This window comes from Neoarius graeffei, chromosome 11 (assembly GCF_027579695.1).
Source record: "Neoarius graeffei isolate fNeoGra1 chromosome 11, fNeoGra1.pri, whole genome shotgun sequence".
NCBI classification, from domain to species: Eukaryota; Metazoa; Chordata; class Actinopteri; order Siluriformes; family Ariidae; genus Neoarius; species Neoarius graeffei.
The window spans coordinates 54361643-54383400 of NC_083579.1; the positions used below are offsets into that span (position 1 = coordinate 54361643).

The 21758-nt window shown below is 40.5% G+C and overlaps 2 protein-coding genes across 8 annotated transcripts in view; both read left to right on the forward strand.

Annotated features, from left to right (window-relative positions):
• The window catches only part of itpk1b (inositol-tetrakisphosphate 1-kinase b), a 72478-nt gene extending 60203 nt beyond the window's left edge, over nt 1–12275 (forward strand). For both annotated transcript variants that reach the window (XM_060934226.1, XM_060934227.1), the window contains exons 6-11: nt 5512–5610; nt 5892–5932; nt 6246–6411; nt 6972–7039; nt 7159–7321; nt 9757–12275. In XM_060934226.1, coding sequence (XP_060790209.1) covers nt 5512–5610; nt 5892–5932; nt 6246–6411; nt 6972–7039; nt 7159–7321; nt 9757–10097 — 878 coding nt within the window. In that variant the 3' untranslated portion in view covers nt 10098–12275. The remainder of the gene's footprint in view (nt 1–5511; nt 5611–5891; nt 5933–6245; nt 6412–6971; nt 7040–7158; nt 7322–9756) is intronic.
• Nucleotides 12276–13709: 1434 nt separating this feature from the next.
• Nucleotides 13710–21758, forward strand: part of eml5 (EMAP like 5) — a 107342-nt gene continuing 99293 nt past the window's right edge. For all 6 annotated transcript variants that reach the window (XR_009655648.1, XR_009655649.1, XM_060934231.1 and 3 more), the window contains exon 1: nt 13710–14243. Coding sequence is in view for 4 of the 6 variants with exons in the window: in XM_060934231.1 (XP_060790214.1) it covers nt 14047–14243 (197 nt within the window). In the remaining 2 variants the exon portion in view is untranslated. The remainder of the gene's footprint in view (nt 14244–21758) is intronic.

Genomic DNA, 21758 nt, shown 5'->3' on the forward strand with positions numbered 1-21758 from the left:
ACATTTCTTAGAACTGCAAATTGAGCGTAATGGAAAAAGTGAGTATAGTATAGTCCAACTAGTGACTAACCCACCTACACAGCGAGAGCAGTGTGTTCCATGGTTGCTTACAAAATTCAGGCAAGCATGTTGCAAGCAAATGAGGCTTTAGGTACGGTAAATGCCGGCTTACTACAAATTTACTTAAGGACGTTTATTAGGTTTCACTTTCTTTTAGCCATTCAGCTCCACCACAAAGATGCATGAATAGTACTCTAACAAGTATAAGACCTTATTTTATAAAGTGTCTTTTGACAACATTTTGTACATTTTATTTGTAGTGATTTATAGCTATTATAAAGCCCGTCCTGCGCATTATAAAGCCCTTAATACTATCCAGGCCCATTAGTATGCATGGTGAGCTTTATCAGACTGCTGTCATCAGTTTGATAAAAGCTGTAGTCATGATTCTGTGGTATCAGCACCTCCCAAATGTACTTATCAGCAGCGATAACAACATAAGCCTTGCTGTTGGATGGCAACTGAGTGCCCAGTAACATAGGCTGGCATACACTGCACCAGAACAGGGTTACGTTAATAAGGGATTAACTTGGTTACAATGTGTACAATTCTTTTGTTAAAAGTGGAATTATTGCGTCAAAGAACAAAAATAACACGATGTTCTTGATTATCCTAACAATCACAACCTTAATTCACAATCGGTGGTGTGTCGGGTGTCAGCTTGGAACTGGTGGGAATTATGTCAGACATCATCACACCCCAGCTCGAGGCACGAAAATCAAACCTACATGATGACAGACAGCCATTCAGAGAAGAGATGCAATGAGAAAGTGATTGTCAGGAAAGTTAATTCAGGACTGATAGGTTTTTTTCCCCCTTGCTGAAGAGGTGAGACGTTAGTTGTATAATTTGCTGGGAGGCTAGTGAATGATGGACATTTTGATTGATCCTTGCTTTGGAATTTGGAGTTAACAGATAACGATAACCAAGTGGTGGATAACAAGTTGGGTTTCGTGTGGGTTTGGTTATATTGCCATCGCTGTGTGTTTCATCCACTGATCTCCTCCTCCAAACCGGCATGATGATCTTGTTCTGTATTTCAGCCAGCTGGCTATAGTTCAGCTTAATGCCATTAGCCCCAGATCTGCACCTAGCTGTCATCAATCTTCCATCCATCAGCTTTATCAAATCCTTGTATTTTAAAATACAGACGTGTTGTTGAAAGTTTCTGTGAGTATCCAGTAACTCGTCAGTAAATTAGTCGTAATACAGGTCATCCTTGGGCTGCCACGTTTTTCATACTGAAAGTGCTGTGTTGAGCAAAACTACTACACATTCACAGGTATTGATTCTTTCTTTTCATTCCAACCACAATGTTTGCTAGCAAGATGCAGAACAGTGAGAGTACAGTATTTTCAAACAAAGCCTTGAACTCGTGGCTCATCTTGCACTCGGCTTATTGGCTGGCTCCTGTATTATGCAGAAGGACTCGGGGCTCAGTGCTGTGTGGCCATTGTTTCTCTGTCACTAGAGTAAACAGAGAAGAGACCGAACAAATGACTGAGGAGCTTTCTGAAAAGGCAATTTATAGTCGTTTCATGAAGGTAACTTGGGGTAACATCCACTCTTGCCAAAACACACATTCCTGCTGAAGCAGAAGAGAGTATCTTGTTTTCTTCGTGTTTTTAGTGTAGTACAGAAATGAATTCAATTTGGCTAGATATACTGCATGTACATGTCTCATCTCATTATCTGTAGCCGCTTTATCCTGTTCTACAGGGTCGCAGGCAAGCTGGAGCCTATCCCAGCTGACTACGGGCGAAAGGCGGGGTACACCCTGGACAAGTCGCCAGGTCATCACAGGGCTGACACATAGACACAGACAACCATTCACACCTACGGTCAATTTAGAGTCACCAGTTAACCTAACCTGCATGTCTTTGGACTGTGGGGGAAACCGGAGCACCCGGAGGAAACCCATGCGGACACGGGGAGAACATGCAAACTCCGCACAGAAAGGCCCTCGCCGGCCCCGGGGCTCGAACCCGGACCTTCTTGCTGTGAGGCGACAGCGCTAACCACTACACCACCGTGCCGCCCTGCATGTACATGTATAATATTTAATGTTTTGTCTGGTCAACTTCATTGCATTTTGTATCCACTTCTTCATATACAGGTGCCGGTCATATAATTAGAATATCATGAAAAAGCTGATTTTTTTTTTTTTTTTTTCAGTAATTCCATTCAAAAAGTGAAACTTGTATATTATATTCATTCATTACACACAGACTGATGTATTTCAAGTGTTTTATTTCTTTTAATTTTGATGATTATAACTGACAACTAATGAAAACCCCAAATTCAGTATCTCAGAAAATTAGAATATTGTGAAAAGCTTCAATATTGAAGACACCTGGTGCCGCACTCTAATCAGCTAATTAACTCAAAACCCCTGCAAAGGCCTTTAAATGGTCTCTCAGTCTCGTTCCGTAGGCGACACAATCATGGGGAAGACTGCTGACTTGACAGTTGTCCAAAAGACGACCATTGACACCTTGCACAAGGAGGGCAAGACACAAAAGGTCATTGCTAAAGAGGCTGGCTGTTCACAGCTCTGTGTCCAAGCACATTAATAGAGAGGCGAAGGGAAGGAAAAGATGTGGTAGGAAAAAAAGTGTACAAGCAATAGGGATAACCGCACCCTGGAGAGGATTGTGAAACAAAACCCATTCACAAAGAGTGGGCTGCAGCTGGAGTCAGTGCTTCAAGAACCACCACGCACAGACGTATGCAAGACATGGGTTTCACCTGTCGCATTCCTTGTGTCAAGCCACTCTTGAACAAGAGACAGCGTCAGAAGCGTCTCGCCTGGGCTAAAGACAAAAAGGACTGGACTGCTGCTGAGTGGTCCAACGTTATGTTCTCTGATGAAAGTAAATTTTGCATTTCCTTTGGAAATCAAGGTCCCAGAGTCTGGATAAAGAGAGGAGAGGCACAGAATCCACGTTGCTTGAGGTCCAGTGTAAAGTTTCCACAGTCAGTGATGGTTTGGGGTGCCATGTCATCTGCTGGTGTTGGTCCACTGTGTTTTCTGAGGTCCAAGGTCAACATAGCCGTCTACCAGGAAGTTTTAGAGCACTTCATGCTTCCTGCTGCTGACCAACTTTATGGAGATGCAGATTTCATTTTCCAACAGGACTTGGCACCTGCACACAGTGCCAAAGCTACCAGTACCTGGTTTAAGGACCATGGTATCCCTGTTCTTAATTGGCCAGCAAAGTCACCTGACCTTAACCCCATAGAAAATCTATGGGGTATTGTGAAGAGGAAGATGCGATACGCCAGACCCAACAATGCAGAAGAGCTGAAGGCCACTATCAGAGCAACCTGGACTCTCCTAACACCTGAGCAGTGCCACAGACTGATCGACTCCATGTCACGCCGCATTGCTGCAGTAATTCAGGCAAAAGGAGCCCCAACTAAGTATTGAGTGCTGTACATGCTCATACTTTTCATGTTCATACTTTTCAGTTGGCCAACATTTCTAAAAATCCTTTTTTTGTATTGGTCTTAAGTAATATTCTAATTTTCTGAGATACTGAATTTGAGATTTTCATTAGTTGTCAGTTATAATCATCAAAATTAAAAGAAATAAACACTTGAAATATATCAGTCTGTGTGTAATGAATGAATATAATATACAAGTTTCACTTTTTGAATGGAATTACTGAAATAAATCAACTTTTCATGATATTCTAATTATATGACCAGCACCTGTACATCCGTTCTTGCGTTTTCAGACCTCCAACACATTCCAGAGGTGATTTAGGGCTAGTAATGAGGTAAACAATTAAATCATGATGTGTTTTGAAAGGGGTGATGTCAACAGGTGATTTTGTAATCATGATTTGGTACAAATCAGTATCCTGGAAAGGCCTAGTCTTCTAAGGAGCAAAGATGTGCCAAGGAGCTCCAGTTTGTCAACAAGAAAATTATTGAAATTTTAAAAACAACGTTCCTCAAAGAAAGATAGAAAGGAATCTGGATATTTCATCCTCTATGGTGCATATCATTAAATGATTTGAGGAATCTGGAGGAATTTGTGTGTAAAGGGCAAGGGCACAAGCCTAAGCTGAACACCCATGACCTCTGATCCCTCAGATGGCATTGCATCAAGAACCAGCATTCATCTGTAGCTGATTATAACCACGTGGGCTTGGGATTACTTTACAAACCTTTGTCAAGCACTACAATACGGAGTTACGTCCACAAATGCCAGTTAAAACTTTACTGTGCAAAAAGGAAGCCTTATGTTAACTGTGTCCAGAAGTGCCATCGACTTCTCTGGGCTCGGAGGCATCTGGGATGGAACATCACACAGTGGAAAGATGTATTGTTATCAGACAAATCGGTATTCTGGGGTGGTGGTGGTTTTGTTCTGTTTTTTTTTTTTTTTAATTAAAGTAATGGACCCTGTGTGCTCAGTGCCCTTGGCCAAAGTAACCTACACTTCTCTGATGGCAGCATTAATGCAGAAAAATATGTTGAGATTTTGGATCAACATATGCGGCCTTCAATACAACATCTTTTCCAGAGATATTTCAACAAGACAATGCAGAACCACATTCTGCACACATTACAAAGGCATGGCTGTGGAAGGAGAGGGTGTCTGTCCTCAATAGAGAATTTGTGGGGAATTTTGAAACTTTAAAAATATAACGAGGACCTCGTACTGTTGCACACCTTAAGACTTGTTTGCAGGAAGAATGGGACAAAATAACACCTGAAACGCTTCAGCACTTGGTGTCTTCAGTCCCTAAACATCTTTTAAGTGTCATGAGAAGGAATGGCGGGCGGCACGGTGGTATAGTGGTTAGCGCTATCACCTCACAGCAAGAAGGTCCGGGTTCGAGCCCCGTGGCCGGCGAGGGCCTTTCTGTGCGGAGTTTGCATGTTCTCCCCGTGTCCGCGTGGGTTTCCTCCGGGTGCTCCGGTTTCCCCCACAGTCCAAAGACATGCAGGTTAGGTTAACTGGTGACTCTTAATTGACCGTAGGTGTGAATGTGAGTGTGATTGGTTGTCTGTGTCTGTGTCAGCCCTGTGATGACCTGGCGACTTGTCCAGGGTGTACCCCGCCTTTCGCCCGTAGTCAGCTGGGATAGGCTCCAGCTTGCCTGCAACCCTGTAGAACAGGATAAAGCGGCTACAGATAATGAGATGAGAAGGAATGGCAACATGATAAAGTGGTAAATGCTTTACTGTCCCCACTTTTTGGAAATGTGTTTCAAGAATCAAAATTGAAGTGTTTTTGTGTTTTCAAAGTCTCAAATTCATAAGGGAAAACATCAAATAATGTACTGCTGTATTGGTTTGAGTGCAGTACAGGTCAAAGGTTATTTACAAATCCTGGTTTTCAGTTTTAATTTCAATTTCAACATACTGTCCCAACTTTTTCTGATTTGGTGTTGTATATTTTCTTACCTTCACTCGTTTTTCTTTCTCTCTCTGTAGATGAGAGGATCTGCTCTCCTCCGTTTATGGTGCTGAACAGTGAGTGTGGTCCAGACACACTAGAACGGATCAAACAACATGGTCTTACATTCCCCTTCAGTAAGTTCCTCCTTGTCCTGTGGGGGGAAAAAAAGAACACAGGAAGTGGTACCGTATCTTGTTTTACTTATTAAAAAGCAAGCTGCTGAGATGTGAAAGATTTTCAGATTTAATCATATTTCAACAAAACAGAATTGCGTGACATCTGTTGTCTGCTGTCAACATCCACAAAGCCAGAGCATTTAGCATTTTTAATATTCAGCAGATTTTTTTTTTTCATTGTATGTTGGTTCTGTATCTGTGATTTTTTTTTTCTTTTTTTTTTTTTTAAATCTCCTCAGTTTGCAAAACACGAGTAGCACATGGAACCAACTCTCATGAGGTAAGACGCCATCTTTTTCCACTTCCGTCTCTCTAATCAGTGGAAGCTAACCAGACGTTATCAAATATTGAGAGACTGAATGCAAACAATCCACTATTGTTCTCATCTTGGATCTGCATCAGCACTAATAAGTAGTATATTGATTTTTTTAAATAATACTCTTATGTTTGGCAAACTGAGTAACAACAAGGCAGACACAGCACTTCAGTATAACTTTTGATTGAGGAACACCTTTTAGCCTAATCAAGATGTGTACAATTAGGAGTTCTCCCACTGCCTCATACTTGATCCTGTTCTTGTGGTGTTTCTACAGATGGCCATTATCTTTAGTGCTGAGGATCTGAAGGATGTGAAGCCTCCATGTGTGATTCAGAGCTTCATCAACCATAATGCTGTGCTCTATAAGGTGTTTGTGGTGGGCGAGTCCTACACCGTGGTGGAAAGACCCTCCTTGAAGAATTTCCCATCTGGCCCTGCTGGTGAGCCTTCAGCACTGCTTATGTCCATATATTATATGAATGAGTTGGTCCTTTGTACGGAGTGGCTTTTTGTTAGGTACCCAGTCTGAAGTGTTCGTTTAATCCTGACAACCAATTCAGTGGCATGTTCAGAGTTGTTGTTCTTGGTCTGGTCTCACTCTGTACTGCAAGCTGCAATTAGTGGACATGTTTTCTTTGGTAAATGTTCTGCTTGATGGTTACGCTCCCCTTCCCCCACTCACTATATAATCTGCCTGAGCCAATGTTTTGACGACTGTCCCATTTGCATGCACTACTGTACAAGCTTGCATGCAAAGTAGTCACGGCTACATTTGAAGAGACCTGCTAGCTGTATGCAAACATCTGGAAGTCACTGTCCTCCAAGCAGATCCACATTTCTCTCTGTCTCCTCCTGCCTGGTTCTGAGTTAGGTTAGCTCCTGGCCTCTGCTGCAGTCTAGTGGCCTGTCCATGTACTTACATTTCACTCCCACATCAGACACCTTCTGGAAAAGACACGCTTTGGAAAGTTTCGTAATTCATCTGTTTGCCATTTTTCAGACCGAAAAGCTATTTTCTTCAACAGCCATAATGTGTCCAAACCAGAGTCATCCTCAGACCTTACATCTGTAAGTCCCACTGAAATTACACTAATTTTGTCGACATTTTTTTTTTTTTTATGAAGGGAATTTAAAGCGATGTTTCAGTGTATTTAAAATGTTTTCTGTTCCTATACCTGTCATTGTAGCGAGATAATGTAGAGGGTGTGTCCCAGCCACCCAACGATGATGTCATTAGGGAACTGTCCAGATCTTTGCGACAGGCTTTGAGAGTGTCACTCTTTGGCATTGATGTCATCATCAACAACCAGACAGGCCAGCATGCGGTCATTGACATCAATGCTTTCCCCGGTGAGTGTTTCAGCACAGCATTTGTATATGGTGTATTGCAGATGTTGTCTCTCGCAGTTCACCACACACTTTTCATCAGTTTGCAAAATGCTGGTTACACATCTGTACAAATATTAGCCCTGGTGTTTAGTATCAGCCTTTCGAGCACAGCCACAGCAGTAGTCAAGTGAATGAAATCCCTGTTGTTTGTGTACACTTTCGTATTGTATATCAAATCAACACAACTCGATAAGAAACGTTGCTCATATGTTCACGGATCTGATTATACTGGCCCTCCTCACTTCTGGAGTGATGTTATGTTATACTGAGGCCATTGTAGGACACACAATTTATTTGAGCTTAAAACCCAACAAAATCTTTCTTTTAAATTGCCTTTTTCTTTCTTTCAGGCTTTTTTTTTTTGGTGGGCAAGTTGGATCTTGGACCGCTCATCCATGCATATTTCAATCTCCATGTGTATTCTTAGGTTTATAAATGTCATTTTTAATTTAGACTATAGGTTTTCAATACTTTTTTTTTTAAATTAAATTTATAAACTTTGCCGATTAAACGGCAAGGAATCCTCAACAAAGCAATAAGCTCCAGTACCTAAGGTCCCACAAAATTACGAACATTTAAACAGTACAATAAATAAATAACCCTGTGATGACCTGGCGACTTGTCTAGGGTGTACCCCGTCTTTCACCCGTAGTCAGCTGGGATAGGCTCCAGCTTGCCTGTGACCCTGTAGAACAGGCTAAAGCGGCTAGAGATAATGAGATGAATAAATAAATCAATCAATAAATTATACATATTAAAAAAAGAAAAGGGGGGAAAAAAAAACAGCCCAGAAGTATACAGACTAATAGCAGCACAGACTGGTGCCGAGAGTGGAGATTGGCCGACATGTATGACATTTTACACACGCACATTTAAAAGTCTATGGTCTATCAATATCAAAATAAAGCCTAGTTAAAGTACTATAATATAAAAAAGGTCCTTCTTAAACTGTGAAAGTGATTTGATTCAAATTCCTTAAATGCGGGGGTAAAATATTCCAGATTCTAGGACCCCGAATATAAAAACTGGTCTGAAAAATTACAGTATTAGCCTTGGGTACATTTAACATAGTTCCCCTAGACAAATCTAATCGCCTAGTAAACCTTCTAGGTACAGTAATAGAAATACTATGGTCTGTTGACATAGATTTACAAAGATAAACAAGATCCAGGTACTCATGCCAGTAACCCAAAGGAAGGAGTCCTAGCTTTAACAATCTGTCCTTGTAGTGAACATCTGATCTAAATGGAAGAGAGAGATTTTAAATCTAGAGGTTGGGAAGGCGGTTGCAAAGCATTTGATTTTGTGCCCCAGACTACTTCACTGGTCCATCTATGATCACATTCTAACCTCTTGGCGTAGGCAGCAATGTTTTTGAATTAAAATATCCTTGTAAATGATGAAATTCATGTCATCGTGGTTTGTGATCTTTATAAGAGCCCCTGACACGTTAGCTGCAAGACAACCCTGAAACATTTATGATCCACCACTGCATTTTATAGGCTTTTATCTGTATGCTGTCCCTTTTTTCCTGGTTGTGTTCCTGGTCTAAAAGTTTGATTTTATTCTGAGTAGAACATGGTACAGGTTCTCTGGTCTGATGAGACCAAGGGCTGTGTGGGTTTTTTATTATTATTTCTTTTTTTGGCTTTGGCACAAAGCTCATTTGGCAGAAACTCAGCTTTGCTCATAACTCTGGGAACATCATCACCACAGTGAAGTATGGTGGTGGTAGCATCATGTTATTGGGATGATGAACTAGTCAGGGTTGAGAGCAAGATGAATGGAGCCAAATACAGGGCAATCCTAGAAGAAAACCTGTTCCAGTCTGCAAGAGATTTGTAACTAAGAAGGAGGGTCACCTTCCAACACGACTCTAAGCATACTGCCAAAGCTTCACTGGAGCGCTTCAAAACCAAGAACCTGAAATTATTGTTCAGTATAGACCTCAATCCAATTGGGTATCCGCAGCAAGATTGGAAAACTGCTACTTGTTAACATTCTCCGTCCAATCTGATGGAGAATGTTGCTCAAAAATTGCTTGAGCAATTTTTGCTAAGGAGAGTAGGTGAAAATATCAGGATCCAGATGTGATGGAAACATGGAGCCAAAAGTGGTTCTCCCAAGCGTTGACCCACAAATGTCTGTCTGCTTCTTGTTTGATGAACATTTGTTACACTCAAATATTTAGCACCTGTTCGATATTGTCCATATCAAATGGTAAAAATCCCAGTTAAGTCCATTTCAATCATAGTGGTGCAACCTGCAAGTAAAGTGGGGGATACTTGTGCAAGGTCCTGGATATATACTGTTCCCGTTCGGTATGTTGTTTGTGGACACCACTGCTTAGTAAGAACGCTTACTATTCCCTAACTCTACTCTCCATGTGTTTACAGGATATGAGGGTGTTCCAGAGTTCTTCACTGACCTCCTCAACCATATCACCAGCGTGCTCCAAGGCCAATCTTCCAGTGACCATCATCCTCTGCCACAGGCTTCACCCCCCTCAGCAGCATTAACAGCTCCAGTGTCAGAAGAACGGAGCGGAGCCCCCTCCCAGGAGTGCTGCAGTCTGTTAGGGGAGGAGTCCGACAGCAGCACCAGCAGTGCATGGATCTTGGAGGGGGACGAAGGACTGAAGAGTCCATGCCAGAGACTAGGCTGCAATTCAGCAGTGTCACCCAACTTCCAACAGCACTGTGTGGCCACCATCGCCACCAAAGCCTCCTCACAGTGACCACCTCCTTTCCCTCCACTGAACAAAACAAGACCAGAGTGAATAATAATAAATAACGATAATAGATTATATTAAAGCGGTATCTGTAATCGGAAGTAAACCTTTTACTATATTTGTTGGTAGTGTTAATAATGAGGTGATGGATTCCTTTACCTTTTTGTGTATTTTTATTTTTCAAGTCTAACACTCATTAATGTAAAGTGAATTCAGTATTGATCAACAAATTTGTTGTAGTGTTCATATTTTGTTTTAAAATGTATTTTATTTTGACTCGCTGAGGAGAGATTAGTTTCATGCTAGTCACTGGAGGGGATTCTCGGTGTATACTATTTTGGTTTTGGCAGGATGAGGGTTTTAATAATAATGTATTAATTTGCCAGTGGACATGCACCTGTCAGTCAATCCTGTAACTTTTAACAGCTTTATACTCCATGTTAAGTGTCAATCCTATGTTGTAATGGTCTCTGATGTGTTCTTGTGCAAGCCTCCCCATCACCTCCAAACTAAGACGAGCAAATCTGAGCAAAACACTTTTTTGCTTCCTTTAGTGGCTGTGTAATTGAACTCTAGGTGTTCAGATTGATGGTTTTATTTTTTACCTGCTTTTGTAAAACATTGACACGTGGCCTCTCTCTGTACTTATTTTGTGACGATCCAGTCGTGGGAATTGCAGTGTCATGGGTCATTAATGTTTTGATTGTGTTTTAAGACAACAAATGTCAAAAGTGCATTTCTGTGTGTAGGTGTGCGTGCACGTGCGTCTGACCAGAAACTTTACATTCCAACATTTTGGTTGTGGTCTGGCGCAGGTTTTTTTTTTTTTTTGGTTTGTTTGTTTTTTTAAATTGTAAATTTCTATAATTACATCCCCTTAAGTCTTACTCTTGGTTAATAGAAATGGAGAGTTGTGTTTTGATGACTATAGATATGGAGGCGTTTAGTATTTTTAAATAACACAAAGGTATGTTTTTGAGAAATTACACTTGAAGGTGATTATTAATGTCTAGTCCTACAATCATTCCTCTTTAGGTGATCAAATTATATTTAATTTATATTCAGTATTTTTTTGTTTTACTAAGGAATGGCTACCGTATCTAAATTCTTTAGATTATTTTAATCTGGTTATATGAAAGAGTGAGTGTTGCTTGTTTAATTAAAGTTTGTATGCTGAAGAGCAAATCAGCTCCACTTCAAATGAATTGATGATGATAATTAGCTTTTTGACCCCTTTTGAAAACAATTAATTGCCTTTATTTAGAAAATGCAACCAGTGCAAATGGTTTACCTGAATTAAGGGCATTAATTATATAAGCACTACAGTCTTAAAAGACTTTATTTTGTAAAATGCACCATCTCTGCATGATGTACATTTCACATGATTCATAAGCTAATTTTGTTTTTGATATACACTTTTATTAGTAAATGTTGATACATTGGTTTGATTTAGCAAAGAGGAAATTGAAATCAGATGGGATTCTTTGGCTAGTTGGGGAAAAAAATCAGATAAACAGATTGATCATCTGTTTAAAAATATATTTAAAAGGGAAATATAGCAATCTAGTTTGGAAATTGAATTTGGGCATTATGATAATTTTATTATTACTATTATACTGTTATACTCGAGCAATCAACAATGTTTGAATGAGACAGTTTGAAAATAGTAACGGGAGATTTGTACAGATGCATATGGGCAAAATTATGAGATTTATTTTGTGCTTTGCTCAGTCAAATCCTATTCTCGCTTCAGGAGCTGGTTTGGGCCACAGATGTAAATTTGTTTTGAAGAACTTTGATATTTCCACTGAGCAATTTGGGGAAATGTTACTTGTAAAATATTATTGCTTTCCTTCACCTCTAGAGGTCCATTGTTAAAAGTCAAACATTTTTTTTTAATAATTCAGTGTGTATACCAGAATGCTAAGCACCTTTGCACAAAAATGATTTCAACTATCAGCCTTCATAGTTGCTTTTGTTGGATGGTATCAACTTTCTGCTGGGTGGAATACTTTAACTGCCTATATAATCATCATAGTGAACTTGACATGTTTGAACGTGTGTAGACATGAAACAAGTGCAGTTTTGCCAATCTTTTGTGTTATATATATATATATATATATATATAATGGTCGCACGTGGCTGATATGAGGTGAGATTAAAGTTGTCACATGCCCTGAAAAAGGCCTACTTCTTTGTCCTGTGAGACTGAGAGAATATGACGTCTTTGTACACAGCTCCACTTTGCATCTATTAATTGTACACTTACATTTATTGTGCTTTGACATGGAAAAAACACCTATTCAATACTCCAGCTCATCATATTCTCTTGAAATCCACTTGAATGTTTACTTAGAAATGTTATATATATATATATATATATATATATATATATATATATATATATATTTTCTAGGCTATGTATGTGTATACAGTGCACAAACCCTCCTACACCTGCATTCATACAGAACATCATGTATAACGTTGTGTTTTGTAAGTTAAAAATCAAATCTACACTGTGTGATTCCTTTTAGATAAAAGAATTTAAAAATGAAAAGTATTCTTTCATGACAGTGTGTGTGTAGGAATGTTTTTAAATATCTTGGTGTGACATAATGTCGATACAAGGATGAGAATATCTGATAGTTTTGACCTTGTTGGGACTATGGTACCCATGGGGGGGGGAAATATTACAAAAACTGTAAAAGTAAAAAAAAAGTCAGAAGGTTTGCTTTCAATTTGGGTGTAGGCATAGTGTTAATTAGCACATTAATAGCTTAGTTATTAATAAAGTTGTGTGTGTGTAAAAATAAGAGAGATAGATTTTTCAGCTGTTTAAAACCATTAAAATGATTTGCCATTATTGCTTGCATTATATTTCTAATGCCATTTGTTTACTGTTAAATTAGACGTTTCATTTTCAAAATATTCTACCACACTGAGTTTTAAAAGACCGTCTTGCTAAGCATTTGAGTGTGTGTGAGAGAGAGAGAGAAAATGTGAGACTGCCAAAAATATAAACATTAACATACAGACCAAATTAACAGTTGGATTTATGTTAACAGTGTAAATATTTAATTATGAATGTCACTGAGTACAGTTAAGATTTTTAAGTTAAAAAGTTAAGGAAAGTTTAGATTTTACAGCATTTTCCACCATTGTGCATTTCAACAATTTAACAATTACCACCCTTTAAATAAAAAAAAATTCGTTTTCCATTGTGTAAGCCATATAAAGTAATAAAAATGCATTCAAACATTTTTAATGTATAGGTAATAATTAAAGCAAGAAAGGGTTAAAAAGTTATAAACTGTATGTATGTGGCTGTAATGACGCCTGTGTGTGACATGAAGTCATAATAAGAAGAAGAAAAATGAAGCATTAGAACTGCAGGATAATTGTTAGGGCTGTGAACAAACCCATGTCTAGCCGATGACGCTGACTCGCAGTTGCGCCCCATTGGTTTGTTTTTTTGTCACTCAAGCGTGTGCTGTACATTTTCCGTCACGTGATTGGCTGGATTGCACATCCGTCTGCGGGACTGCCTGCGATTGGGCGGTCCAAGTGAAACGATAGACTGAAAAAAAAAAAAAAACCGTTGAGGATTTTCACAAGACACAAGAGCAAAGCCGCCAGAGGGAAGGAGAGAGAGAGAGAGAAAGAAAAAGAAAGAAAGAAGGTGGGCTGTACACTTTGTGAAGAAGTGCGAGCCGAGGCAGGCTTTTAAAGACTCATTAAACACAGTATATAAATAAATATAAATACGGCCGTGAACTCCAACAAGATGCAAACAGAGGAAAGTTGAGAAGCGGCGAGGAGTTTGTGAGGAAAATGTCGTCGCTCGGAAGTCTGCTGTTCAGGAGGACACGGTGCTGTGGCAGCCGACTGGCTGAAGCATCGTTCTGAGCATCGTGGGAAAGGAACATTTCGCGTCAGAGAGAAATTAAAGGCGAACATGGCTGACAGAACCGCTCCGAACTGCCATCTGCGTCTGGAGTGGGTTTACGGCTACCGGGGCCACCAGTGCCGCAACAACCTGTACTACACGGCCGCCAAGGAGATCGTGTACTTCGTGGCAGGTGTGGGAGTTGTGTACAACACACGGGAACACAAGCAGAAATTTTACCTGGGTCACAACGACGACATAATCAGGTAAAATTCAGCCGGTTCAAAACAAAACAGCAAGCTAACGGTAACCTGCAAACTGTAGCTTTTTGAAAGATAACAGCTCGCGCGCACGAATATGACATGGACATGTTACTTTAATACAACATGATGCTTGTGTATTGTGGTGTTGTTGTTAGCTCGAAATTGGGCTCTGCAGCTCGTTTTTTTAATCTTCGTTAACCTTCAGGAGTTGTTGGTGCTGGACAGAGACACTGTCACTCACTCACACACACACACACACACACTCCACTGGAGATTTAATCTCCTCTTTAGACCATATTTTTGACCTGAGGAAACTGTCCACAACTCCAGTAAGCTACACTGAGGTTTAATGTTCCAGTGAACTGTGTTCAAGGACATAATAATGACAAGCTCTTTTTTTTTTTTTTTTAATGTTGCCTACAACATCTCATCTCATCTCATCTCGTTATCTCTAGCCGCTTTATCCTGTCCTACAGGGTCGCAGGCAAGCTGGAGCCTATCCCAGCTGACTACGGGCGAAAGGCGGGGTACACCCTGGACAAGTCGCCAGGTCATCACAGGGCTGACACATAGACACAGACAACCATTCGCACTCACATTCACACCTACGGTCAATTTAGAGTCACCAGTTAGCCTAACCTGCATGTCTTTGGACTGTGGGGGAAACCGGAGGAAACCCACGCAGACACGGGGAGAACATGCAAACTCCGGACAGAAAGGCCTTCGTCAGCCACGGGGTTCAAACCCAGACCTTCTTGGCTGTGAGGCGACAGCGCTAACCACGACACCACCGTGCCGCCCCTTGCCTACAACAGTAATGATTAATCAGTCTCACACTGCTGAAAAAAAAAAAATCCATCTTGGTCAGGACCAATCTGGGAAAAAGGAAACAGTTTCTGAATTACTGCTCATAATGCTACAGCGTGGACGTGGAAGAAAGGCAGTTAAGAGGTCTGAAGCATCTGTTGATCAGGTGGTGCAGCAGTCTCATCACAGTAAGAAGGTTCTGGGCTTGAACCTGCTGTGCCCCTTTTCCACCAAATCAGTTCCAGGGCTGGTTCGGGGCCAGTGCTTAGTTTGGAACCGGGTTTTCTGTTTCCACTGACAAAGAACTGGCTCTGGGGCCAGAAAAACTGGTTCCAGGCTAGCACCAGCTATTTGCTGGGCCAGAGGAAAGAACTGCTTACGTCGGGGGGGGGCGGAGTTGTTAAGACCAACAACAATAGCAAGACCACGAAAGATCGCCATTTTTAAATAAGCGATGAGATATCATGGATGCAGTAAAGCAGAAGTCATCCATTATTATTGTTGTTGTTGTTGCTGCTGCTGCTTCTTCTCCGTGTTGTTGTTGCTTTGATGTTCGCGCCAAGGTTTATGCAAACACAGCAACGTAACTGACGTATACAGTGACGTAATGACGTGGCTCCCCTTAGCATCTTGAGCTATGGAAAAGCAAACTGGTTCTCAGCTGGCTCGCAAGTTGAACGAGTTGTGAACCAGCACCAGCACTGGTCCCGAACCAGCCCTGGAACTGATTTGGTGGAAAAGGGGTACTGGTCAACTGGGGTGGTTTTGTGAGGTATGGGCTCCAGATTCCTTCCACCGTCGTGGACATTAGGTCAATTGGTCATCAACGTGAATGTGTGGCTTTCTGTGTTAAGCCCACGATAGACTGGTGACCTGTGTGCCCTGTCTTTTGTCCAGTGTCACCTGAGATCGGTTCCAGCTCAACTATGACCTGCAATAGATAAGCGGGATAGAAAATTAACTTATTGATCAACTTAATAAAGGAGTAAAGAAGATAGTGTACCAGCTTGGTCAGCTCGGCAGTTGGTAGCTGATCACACCGAGCTGGATTTTTCCCAATTTGAACTACGCCAATACCTGATCTCAATAAAATACTTTTTTTTTTGTTTGTTTGTTTGTTTGTTTGTTTGTTTTTAATGTAAACCTTTTGATTAAGTTTGAAGTAGCTTCATCCACCAGGCTGTCAGGATGCTGAACTCTGTCCACTATCTACCCCCTACCCCTGGTCTGTAACACATTCATTCACACAAGAAACTCTATTTCATCCGTTTGCACATCACACCACAATCATTTGCATTACTGTTGTATCTGCTGCTATTGGTCATTTGCACTACTGGCCATATACACCTCATAAGCTACTCTTCTAAGCACCTTCTCCGTTACAGATATTGTACTGTATTTGCACTACTGCTGTTTTGTACACTGTTTGATTTTAGAGTGTATTTTTACCTATATTATCTATATTTTATTTAAAAAAAAAAAAAAAAAAATATATATATATATATATATATATATATATATATATATATATATATATAAATTTTTTCTTAATATAATTTTTTTTAAAATCTGATTTTACAAGTAAGGTGAGAGAGAAACGGCATTTCGATTCTCCTATATGTCCTGGATATATAGTGAATTGACAATAAAAAAAATCTTTGAATCTTGAAGTAAACTTGGGAGATTTCTCATTTAAAAAAAAAAATTCTCCAGTCAAGTACTACATGAACATATTGAGTTTCTCAAGGAGTCTTTGGATGGTTAATGGTTCTAAGAACCTTTTACTATAACATTTAAACATAGAACGTTTCAGCATTTTTCCAAAGGAGCCTTTATGGTGCTAGATAATACTTTTTTTCTTGAATACACTTTACAGTGAACTGTTCTTAACCTTTGCACCTTCTGGCACAACACTTTGCCATCTATTAATTAGATCTTGGCATTTTTTAAGTAGACTTCCAGCTACAAGAACGCCTTTGTAATTAAACCTCTGCTTACATTGTGTACCAGACTGTTGTAGAGCTCATAGGTCTATGCTTCCACGCTATTTTCATGATTTTTTTTAGTTGGCCTATGCGTCCTCCAGCATAGTGATGTAAAATTTGTGGACGTGCTCAGTTATTGATTGTACATGGGCGTGGGTGGAGACGTTGCCGCTAGTCATCTGGTTCAAGCCTCCATTATTAATTAGGTTAGAAAGAAACTGACCTTTTTAACTGTGTGCATGTAACCACACCTTTATTCACACCGCTATGTCTATATGCGCTCTCAGAAAATAAAGTACATGATTGTACCTTTAGACTAGAGATACAACGGCTTGTCACTGGGGCAGTACACTCTGAAGTACTTACTTGTACCCTTTATATACTGCTTGAGAACATGTATGTACTGTTTTGGCCCTAAAAAGGCACACATAGTTACCTTGAAGTCCAATAATGAGCCCGAGTGGGAACATTAGTGTAGATTGTACATAGGGGGACAGAAATGGACTCCTTCTGTACCTCTGACAGTGTGTATATGTAAGAAAATAATATGTGAATTATTACAGTTAAAATGAATTTACCTGCTTACATGGTTGCAATGTTCAGGATTTTAGTTCTTCTGTTTTTGCCTTCTCCAAACAGCACAGTGAGTGAAAGTAGCACAGTGGAGCTCACACACGTTTTGACTCACAAGTCAGTAGTTGTTACAGGGTTGTGTCAAAATGCATGAGAAAGAGGGCAAGAGAGAGAGAAAGACTATAAAGCTGTGTGACATGAAACAGAGTACAAGCCGCAGGGACCAATTTAAGTGGTTTGATGAAACATGACATCAAATTGCTCGAAAACTGGTGTTAAAAAGGAGCTATAAGAGACAGAAAGCAGAATATGGACACAGAATCACCTATTACACATGCCTTTTATTTCAAAGACCAGACAGCTATGGTCTTTGCCTCACATTTCAGAAGTGTGTTTGCGTGTCACGTCAGTTGTACCATAAGTGTCTGTGCTTCTCTGGTTACTTCAGCAGCACAATGTGGCCTTGCGCTTGACCCACCGAGATAACTGTCATTTACTGTTCATGCATATCAAATGCCTCCATAGGGCATCCGTGTCATAGTGTTTTTCTACTTTGTGTTTCACGTATGTGCTGTGTAGAATGTCTATTGTAAAACCACTGTCTACAGTGTTTATTTAACATAAATTTTACAATCAGTAAAATGACATGCTCATTTGGATTGTATTTGAGTGAAGCATAATCTCAGGGTCAAGTGTTCCTCTCATATCTTGAAGGTTGGAATCGGATTGGTTCTTCACACTACTGTGTATGCGTTACTTGAATACATCATGTACAATAAGAAAAAAAAACCTTTGAATATGGTGATGTATTAAACTTTTTTTAGAGTAAGATATACACTCACCAGCCACTCGAATAGGAACTTGTTCTTGATTCTAAGATTGCTGTTCTTGCCCGGCAGGACTGGAACCCAATGTGGTTTTCTGCTTTTGCAGAAGATGCTTTTCTGCTCACCACGGTTGTAAAGAGTGATTATATGAGTTACTATGTCCTTCCTGGCAGCTCAAACCAATTTGGCCATTTCCCTCTGACCTCTCTTATCAACAAGGCGTTTGTTTCGACCCACAGAACTGTCACTCACTCAATGTTTTTTTTTTTTTTGTTGTTGTTGTTGTTGTTTTTCGCACCATTCTGTGTAAACTCTAGAGACTGTTGTGTGTGAGAACCCCAGGAGATCAGCAGTTTCTGAAATACTCAAACCAGTCCATCTGGTACCAACACCCATGCCACAGTGAAAGTCACAGAGATCACAGTTTTTCCCGTTCTGATGTTTGAAGTGAACATTAACTGAAGCTCTTGATTTGTATCTGCATGATTTTATGCATTGTGCTGCTGTCAAGGGATTGGCTGATTAGAGAACTGCATCAAACAATCGGTGTATGGGTGTTCCTAAAAAAGTGGCCAGTGAGTATAGTCAGTGGATTTTTAAAGGTTGTAAGAGAGTTTTGTCTGTAACAGTAGTGTCCAAACAAGATAGCCTCTCATGTTTTGCTGAAAGTAGCCGATTCTTGGTCATGTTTCATGACCAGAATGACCAAACAAAGTGTGTGTGTGCGTCAGTTTATATGCATGTTTTGTAGCCTGCCGTGACTTTACCAATTGGAGCAAGTTAGAATTGGAAGATGTGTGAAAAATTGGCCCATCATATGTGAACAAAAAGTAGACTTATCCTTAGTTAAAAATGTTACAGGAAAAAGAAATCAGCACAGTCAAGAAATTATTTTTTTTTAACGTTCAGAAAATAGGCAGAGAGAACAGGCCAGTCAGAAAAGTGCATGCATCCTGGATAGAATCTCCTTTCATTTTTTATGGTGTCACCCCCATTTGACCCCATATGACTGACCGCCTGTAGCAATCAGAACCAAGAAGATGGAGCCATCTACCAGCAACCGATACCTGGAAGGAACAAGAGGAGATGTCAGGGAGAAAGCGCAAGTGTGCTGTTCCAGGATGCACAAAACAAAACCTGAGTCTGCATTTTCTACCAAAACATCCAGTGACCTCTGACTTGCCCTTGAAAATCCAGAGGAGAGGGTGTAAATCTCACGACAGGTCATACCCATACCCGTTGCAGGTCTCCAAGGCGAACAGCCTCTGTTGTCTTAGTTGTGGTAATGGTTCCGTGTCTACTCCTTCATTTTCCTCTTCTGACTCTGGTTCATACGTGCAGGGCTGTAGTCCTGGTGCACAAGCCATTGCTGACCTCTCAGAGTTTAGCTACAATTCCGCACATGCTGGTGGAAAGGGTGTGGATGACTCCATGGGGTTCTTGTTTAAAGGCGTTAGCCAATCAGAGTGAAGCCAATTCCGTATTGAATATTTAAAAGCATAGCCGCAAAATCAGCCTGTGTTATCCTGTCGGGTTTTCATACCACGCTAAAATGGCATGAGAAAAATAAAGAGAAAAAAGGTGTTTAAATAAAATAACCTCACAAACTTTACAAAAGCATTTGTATAAAATAAATGAAAAGTGGATGGCATGTTCCTTTAAACATATATCCATCCATCCATTATCTGTAGCTGCTTATCCTGTTCTACAGGGTCGCAGGCAAGCTGGAGCCTATCCCAGCTGACTACGGGTGAGAGGTGGGGTACACCCCGGACAAGTCGCCAGGTCATCACAGGGCTGACACACAGAGACAAACAACCATTCACACTCACATTCACACCTACGGTCAATTTAGAGCCACCAATTAGTCTAACCTGCATGTCTTTGGACTGTGGGGGAAACCGGAGCACCCGGAGGAAAGCCACGCGGACATGGGGAGAACATGCAAACTCCACACAGAAAGGCCCTCGCCGGCCACGGGGCTCGAACCCGGACCTTCTTGCTGTGAGGCGACAGTGCTATCCACTACACCACCTTGCCACCCTCCCTTAAACATATAAAGAGTAAAGTTGGATTTAATGCGTGACATATGGTAATATTACGGATTTGCCTCCAGAACAAAACAGACAAAATCCAGCATGAAGAGAGGTTGGGCTTTTTTCCCTTTGCTTTTACAGTGTAAATTTCTGTAGCAATTGTCTTAATACATTCAGAACCATGACCTGAGGTCGGCCTTATATAAGCCATAATCCACTCTGAGAATTCAGTGTTGGTAGCAAGCTAACTAGCCATCTGCTACTCATCCCTCCATATACACACGACTGTGTTGTTACTATGACAACTAGTGTGTATTTGGGAGCAAACAAAACAAAACTGATTCAACCACTTGCAATTTGCAATGCAAACAGTCAAAAATGAGAAATACAATTAAGAAATAAATCCAGTTCTCCAAAGCCGTGTGAGCACATTTCAGTACAGATTTCTGTAATCCACGAGTTTAAATAGCATTGTTCTGAATAAATCTTTCGAATGACCCATTTCATGTATAAATGTACCGTGAGCAAGCGTGTGCAGGATGCAGGTCCAGTGTGTTGGCTGCATGTGGGTGTGTCAGCGTGTTGTGCTTTTCTGGCTGCGTTTGTTTATATGGTTGTTACCCTAGAGTGAAATGCTCTGTGGGTGGTGGATGGTGGGATCAGCAGATGTTGAATACAGCTCATTTTACAGTGACTCGCATGGAACAGAGAAAGAGAAGTAAACGAGCCCTTCCTTAGACAACAGAGGGGCTGCTGTTCTTGTCATCTTCACATGACGAATTAGTCTCTCTGCATGTACATCATGCCGCATGGCTGGAAAATGCTCAACTTTCACTAAGGAAACTCACTAATGGTTCACACCAGTGATATGTTTTCAATTAAGGAGGAGAAAAAATGGGATTAATTAAAGGGGACATGCTGTGGAAAACTGTTTTTTGTTGTTGTTTTCAAAATAAGATACGTCAGTGGGACTTGGGGATGTACTGGGCCTTTCAAAGAGAACTTTTTCCTTCCCAGTTTGTAATGGCCATAGAAAGAAAATAGGCAGAGAGAACAGGCCAGTTACAAAAGTGCAGGCTTCTTACGTAGAATCTCCTCTCATTTTTTTATGGTACCGCTTCCCATTAACTTACGACCACCCACAGCAAACTGAATCAAGAAGATGGAGTCATGTCAACTCTGAATCGTCCACCAGTCCGCAAACTGTAAGTAAAACATTCAAAAAATCGAATGTTAAACGCTGTATTGAATATTGTAGTAGATTTCTCCTTTTGGACTGAATCAGCCATA